At 38.4% G+C, this 6,986-nt stretch overlaps 1 protein-coding gene across 3 annotated transcripts in view; it reads left to right on the forward strand.

Moving 5' to 3' along the window:
* LOC107092426 (phosphatase and actin regulator 1-like) overlaps positions 1–6,986 on the forward strand; it is a 65,440-nt gene that overhangs the window by 48,809 nt on the left and 9,645 nt on the right. For all 3 annotated transcript variants that reach the window (XM_015386913.1, XM_015386911.1, XM_015386912.1), the window contains 4 exons: positions 953–1,156; positions 1,550–1,889; positions 3,578–3,777; positions 3,871–4,027. In XM_015386913.1, the coding sequence (XP_015242399.1) occupies positions 953–1,156; positions 1,550–1,889; positions 3,578–3,777; positions 3,871–4,027 (901 nt within the window). The remainder of the gene's footprint in view (positions 1–952; positions 1,157–1,549; positions 1,890–3,577; positions 3,778–3,870; positions 4,028–6,986) is intronic.

Genomic DNA, 6,986 nt, shown 5'->3' on the forward strand with positions numbered 1-6,986 from the left:
GCACCTCGACGTCGGAGTACACAGAGTAAAGCAGCCAGGGGGTGATTCTAAATGAGCCAAAAAGCAGAGATGGGAGCAATTGTCAAACTTTTGGTGTCGATCATTCGATTTCATCCTGGACACTACAGAAAATGGGCTTAAAGTGTAAAAAACCGAACTTCTCCTTTAAGGTGGTGGTTCAAGCCGGGGCTCACTGAGATAAGTCTGCTGGACCAGCACCTACTGATAGCTTGGCACTGCAAATAATCATTGACTGTAAAGTTTTACACAATTGGGAAGACAATTGTTTAACCATTTACGACCAATTTTTTTACAATCCATACATGCAGTACTTGTCAACAACCCCAGTTTCCTTACCAGTAACTGCACCTTATCCCTTCTTGGATGTATATGATGAGGCCTGCAAAATCTGCGGCCTCCTCCTTGATTAGTTGCACAGTATACTGAAACTATAGTGATATTGTATTTGATAAACCAGATCCTAAAATGCAGATATAATATAATGTATGTCCAGATGAGAGAAAAAAAAGGAAGAAGAGTGAAAAATGGGAAAAAGGACAAACATTGTCATTGTATTTAACTGAATCATTTTAGCTATTTGGTAGCATAATGGCACTAATTATTTCTGCCATTTTTAATTTTTTTGGCCTAATTTCATGCTTTTTTTCACAAAGAGATTTTTTTGGTTGCAATCCATTTATAAGCCAAATTCATAAAAAAAAAATAAACACTCATATAATTAAACTTTCACTTAGATGAATTATACAGTTGTATTCTAATAACTTTAGATGTAACCCCAATGTGACCCCCAAAACTAAAATGTCAGTAAATCATTTTTGGAGACTTTTTTTTTTTTTTAACCAGACATTGGGGCCAATGTGTTGTTTTGCTGCATTGAATGTTTTGGTTTTAATGAGTATCGTTGCTTGTTATGATCTTCTCTTTCTCTTAGCTACTGTTGAATTCCGATCCTCCATGGATGGCGGTATTTGTCCTCAGGAACCCTCCATAAAGTCATCTATGGTCCTGCCCACCAAGAAATCTGTATCTTTTCCAAGTGATCATCAGGAGACTCCAGCCAAACCCCCACTTTACCACAAGCAGCCACCTGCCCTGCCTCCAAAGCCTTTCACTAGGATCTCAAACCATAGCACAGGTCAGTCATTTGTTTTCTTTTAAATTTTCTTCTTTAGCTATAAGCTTGCCTCATCATCTAAGCCTCAGTCAGGCTCATGAACTGTTTTTCATGAGCCTGACTGCTTATTCCTAATGCTGTACCTGCGTTGCCACACATGCTCATAGGATTATAGTAGTCTCATTAAAGTCCCCTGCGGTTAGCTCAGCTGGGTGCTCTCTGTCAATGACAAGCTGTTGGTGTAGGGAGGAGCTATTATTCTGGCCTAATTCCTACCCCTCTGCACTGACGTTGATAGTCATGTGCCATCATTATTAACCATTGTTAATCCATCTATGCTGGACATCTCAAATAATGTAATGTAGCTATATTCCCAATTCCTTATTTTCTCTTTCTCTTTTCTTTCTGCTCAAGATTCTTGCCAGCCAATGAAGTTGCCCTGCATGCCCGGAGCAAAGCACTCCCCACCCTTGCCTCCTAAGAAAGTGATGATCTGTGTGCCTCCAGGCGGGCTCGACTCCTCGCCGTCTCCGTCCCCCATTCCCCTCAACTCGCTCCCGCCAAAGTGTGCACCTCCACAGGGTTTACCACCTCACCACGGATCGCTGCTGCCCTCCCAGTTTGTCGGGCTTTCCCAGCTCCACCAAAACCACGGCCACCCTTTCCAGCTCCAGTACGGCGGCCTTCATGCCCCCAGCCGCATCATAGAGGAGCTCAATAAAACCCTGGCACTATCCATCCAACGGTTTGAAAGGTTAGTTTCTGCCTTGTTAAATCTGGGCGGAATACGGATTAGGAGTGAACTTCTATTTGGCCTCCTATGCATAACCTGTTTTATCTTAGTTGGATTTGGCTGAAAGTGTGTTTAGTTACAAATGATTTCAAACTAAAGGTCAATGGAAGAATATCGAGTTCCAGAAAAAAAAGTTTACGTTTTTTCTGCTTTTTCTGTTTTTGTGTATTTATTCCTGTTTGCTAGCTCTGATTTAAGTGGTAACTTTTTTCTAAAGTATACCGGTACTCAGTTTTCATTGAGGTCTCATCCTGTCAGCTCTGTTGTGCTGTTGCACAGGTCTAAATCAGCACACAGCCTCTCAGGGCACCCTGACCTGTTTTTTTGTTTTGTTTTTTTTTCCAAGTGAAATTTGTGTGCATGTGTGGGCACCAACACATGGAGTAGGCGTCCCTCCAGCAGTTTGGCCTGACATAACATGACCAGCTGCTCTTGACGAGAGCCGAGTTTCTTCTCCTTTTTTTTTTTTTTTGGAGAAGAGGGACACAGTAGTAGATTGGAAATTATGTAACCTCTTGCATTAGGATCTCTTTTGCACTGGAGCTGTTTGGGCAGGGATAAGGAAGTAATGCTCCTGACAGAGCTCACAATTAGTCTGAAAGCTGGGAGTGGTTGCATAACAGTGGCTCATCATAAGAAGCTTCAACCAGACTGTTTATTAATCATTCTGTCAAATGTGCAGCTGGTTAACCTGAGATGCCTCCACAAATTGGGGGGAAAAAATGTATTTTTTAGGCTTTGTTTTCAGCTTATTTTCGTTGTCCCCATTGTATTGGATTGGATATTACAGATATATGTGTTTGTTTGAAAATTGGCTATTTGCCTCATCAACCTCAGGGCCCCTTCTCTCTGGAAATGTTTGGGATACAATTTGAGCTTTTGTCGGCCCTGTCCACACTTTATCTCCCATATTACCATCTAATTTATCTGCAGGTTAATTTCTTTGTCTTTCACCATATAGGTCAGTTTGTTTATTCTTCTGTTTTCATCTTGGATTATTTGTTGGTCTGTTCATAAAATTTTTTGGCTCTCCATTCATTGTTTTTTTTTTTGTTTTTTTTTAACCCTCTCTCCGCGTATTTTTTTTCTTTTATCAGTCTTGTTGTTTGTCTGTCCTTATATCTATCATTTACCACTCATTCATCTTTTTGTACTGCTGCCTATCCGACTGTCTGATGATCCATCCATTTATTCGTTTGTTCATCTATTTGTCACACTCATCGGTCATAGATTTTGTTTTTTTTCTCTGCCTTCTTCTATCAGCATGTTTACCCATCCATTTTTCTTTCCATCTGTCTATTTGTTTGTCTGTCTTCCTATTTCACCATCTGTCTGTCAATTTGATTGAACAGCCTTATCAGCAATAATCATATATGTGCTGTATGTCCGTTGTGATAGTAGTAGAATGAAAGGGTAACAAGAACCAATGTATTTCATTGGATTTTAGATTGTTTATTGAGGATACTCGCAATGGATCTGAAATAAATGAATAAAAGCAAAATTAAAGGCTTACATTTTTAAAAAGGTCCAGTATTTTAATAATTTAACCAAAGACTGATGACAGAAAAAAACCTAACTATAAGAACACCAACTGGTTTACTCCTGAAAGGAAAAAATAAGTAATAAAATCTCTATTTTTCTATCCATAGCTGTGCTCTACTGGGCAGTGTTCAGTGTGCTCCCCTGGACAGGAGAGAAGTGCCATCTGTGATAATAGACTACGACGACGACAAGGAAAACTTGCCTAGCGAGTCGGATTATGAAGACCTGCCCAGCATGTATAAGGACGAGGAGGATGATGTGGATGATGATGAGGAGGACGATGAAGATGATGACTCCTTATTTACAAGTGAGGGGACCTGGTGTTTTATATAAAATCTGTATACATATCCAACTAGGACTCGCATTTAAAGTAATTTGTTTTTTGTTTTTTTTATTAAAGGTACCCTGGCTAAGAAGGTGCTACGAAAAGATTCACTGGCCATCAAGCTAAGCAATCGTCCATCGAAAAGAGAGTTGGAGGAGAAAAACATTTTGCCTATGCAGACAGATGAAGAGAGGCTAGAATCACGCCAGCAGATAGGCACCAAACTCACAAGGTGAGATGTGGCTTACCTAAATATAACCATGCTACCATAATAACCTTTTTTTTAAACAAATCAAATGAGGGGCAAAAACAATGGCTGATTTCAGCTGAAGCTGGCATTTTGTGTCACGTTACGTGCAGCTCTATCCAAAATGGATGTCTTTTTTTTTTTCACATTCTATTTTCATCCTTTTTTTTTTATCTTCTTCCCCTCTGAACATTTGATAAGGATACATGCTTTATCTCGTTAAGAAGTCTCTGAAAATGGAGCTGACCTAATTTCAGTGAAGCATCCTCCCTCCCCTTTTTTTTCTCCTTCTCTTGTCTTCTCTCCAGTGTGCTTTCACTATCTCTCTCCTCTTTCCTCCTGCTGCCTGACTTCCTCCCTCGCTCACTGAATCACCACAGTGATGCATGTGCCAAACTAGCTCCACTCCGGTTTTTCACAACAGTGCCATAAAAACCTTTTTTTCTTTTCTTCCAAAAACCAGCAATTTTACACCAGCATGATGCTGAAACTGGATCTACACATTGCACAAATGAGTATTTATATATGGAGTTCTTAAATGATGATTTGATTGTTTGGTCCTCGGCAGGTTGTATTCATTATGTCCAGAGGCTTCAATGTCAGGGTCTACAATCATTTATTAGACTGAGGCATGTGTTTAAAGCAACTGAACGAGTTTACCTAATTGAAAGGCTATTAGGTGTACACAGAAATGTGTCAGGAGGAACTGGTAAAAGTAGCTCTGTCCTTGGGATATTGTCTTATTGGCAAATCCATACTTTCCAACCTGTTCTATTCTCTACCTTGAGGTCTATTTTCAAAGTAGATTTCTTTGCCTATAACTGTATCTTTCTGCAAGACTTGCCTAAGACATCCCCTGTGTGGCAGTAACATTAATGACTATGAAACTACAGTACGTGGGCAGAGAACGACAAGTTTTTTAATAAAGGGTGGTGCCAAGCACAGCAGATTAAAATCAGGAGAGTTTTCAGCAACAGGAGAAATGAAATACATCTGTGCTTTTCCCCATTTTTTTCATTATCGCCATATTTATACAACTAGATGAGGTGTGTCTGCAAAGACTTGTCTATAAATGTTCTGATTGAAGTTGAAGACTTGAATGCGACTGGAAAGGATTCAGCTACCCAATGATTTAAATGTTCTCGTACTTGCATTATTTTGCATTCTTTTTTTCAACCAAAGTAAGATTGTTGACACAAAAGAAAAAAGGAAAACTATTACCAACATCTTCTCTATTTTATGTTCATTAATAACGGCTGATGAGGATAATGACGTTCCAGGAGGAGGTATATCACCATCACACAGGATTACTTTACTGAATAAAGAGCTAAGGACCACTAAACAAAACCTAAGCATAACAAAGGAAAACTGAGTCATCCAACCTAAACATGCAACTTCTTCAAAGCTTGATTGCTGAACTGTCTGCTCTATTCAGTCTAAAAATCAGGAGCAACTACATGATGCAATGGCGTTTCTTTGGACCAATATGAAAGAGAGTATTCCTGACATCTTGCACAAATGGAGCATTTTCTTTGGAGGGGGGGCATTGTTGTACTGAGGTGTACCTATGACGTTGTTAAGAGTGTATCATTTTAGAAGTTGTATGTTTTGTTTTTTTTTTGTTTTTTTTTTTAGAAAGTCCAATAAAGCATTTGTTAGATTTTTAAAGGTGTTTTAACCTGATTCGACCTATGCTGGATTAAAGCAAGGACACCGTCTGGCTCTTTCTGAATTTAAGTACTGCATTGCGTTGATGGATTATAGATTTAGTGAGGTAGTATTCATAGCAGGGTGACACTATAAGGTATGCCTCTGTTGAGCTTTCATTAAGTATGACATTTAATCTTAAATGGTGTCCTTAAAGAACTCTATTTAGAAATTATTTGGAAAGGCAAAAGCTGAAGTACTGAGATTAGTTGTTCTCAGTTTTAGAAGAAGTCACTGTGAATTCTAACTAGTTAACTTTCTTGGGATTTACTGTAAATAAATGGGACAAATATATGGAAGAGAAAGTTGCCAGGTTTTCCTGAACTTCACATAACGTAGCCCTTATCTACAATGTGTCAGGTTGTGATTTGACTTTGCTTTATTTGTTAGTATGAGTTTTGTAGAGGTCACATTCCACATGACCATAAAGTGTTTAACTGACTGCTGAAACGTATATGTTTTGTGTTTTATGAAACCATAATTTCACCCTGAAATGGGACATCGTTTTATGAGATTCACATTTTGATCATAGTCAGCTCAATCAGCTAAAAACTGGAAAAACAACAATCATGCACATTAGTCACCTAAATCATGTAAGCAGGGTTTCAGTGACTAATGGGTACCTTAATGTTTATACACAACTATGTTCCTGTTATGAAAAGGTAAATATGTTGTGAAAAGGGAATGCAGGACTATGAAAAACAGTCATAATCAGAAAAAACCCTCAATTGTGTACATCTGCAAATGTCCAGGCTTCTGTTGGCATTTCTAGAGATTTTTTCCCCTCCAGAACTATACAGAGAGAGAAAATAACAAAAGCAGTGTGAGAAAGTTAGGATTTTTGCTTGTTTGAGACCAGCATAGGATCCGTTTTTTTGAAAATATTAAGTTTTAAGAAAGACATGAACCAAGGTTCGCCATCAGGGCCCTTTTAACGTTTTCACATTTTCTTAGGTGACCACAAGCTTTAGGATTTGACATGAAAGAAACTTTTGTGCGCTTCACAGATCTAAATGCCAAATTTCTTTTAAAAATTTTTTTGCATGGGATGAAGCTATCTGTCAACAAAGATTTTGCCTGCTATTTAAAGACTCAGAATTATGGGCGCTCCGAATAATATTTATAGAGTGCTTTACATAGTTGGACTATCTTTAAAAGTAAAAGATTTAAAATGATGAAAAATTATTAAAAAAGATTAGAAGGAAAGAAATAAAACAGTTTCATGGTTCAGTGAATC

This window comes from Cyprinodon variegatus, unplaced genomic scaffold (genome assembly GCF_000732505.1).
Source record: "Cyprinodon variegatus isolate N-32 unplaced genomic scaffold, C_variegatus-1.0 Scaffold380, whole genome shotgun sequence".
Taxonomy (NCBI): domain Eukaryota; kingdom Metazoa; phylum Chordata; class Actinopteri; order Cyprinodontiformes; family Cyprinodontidae; genus Cyprinodon; species Cyprinodon variegatus.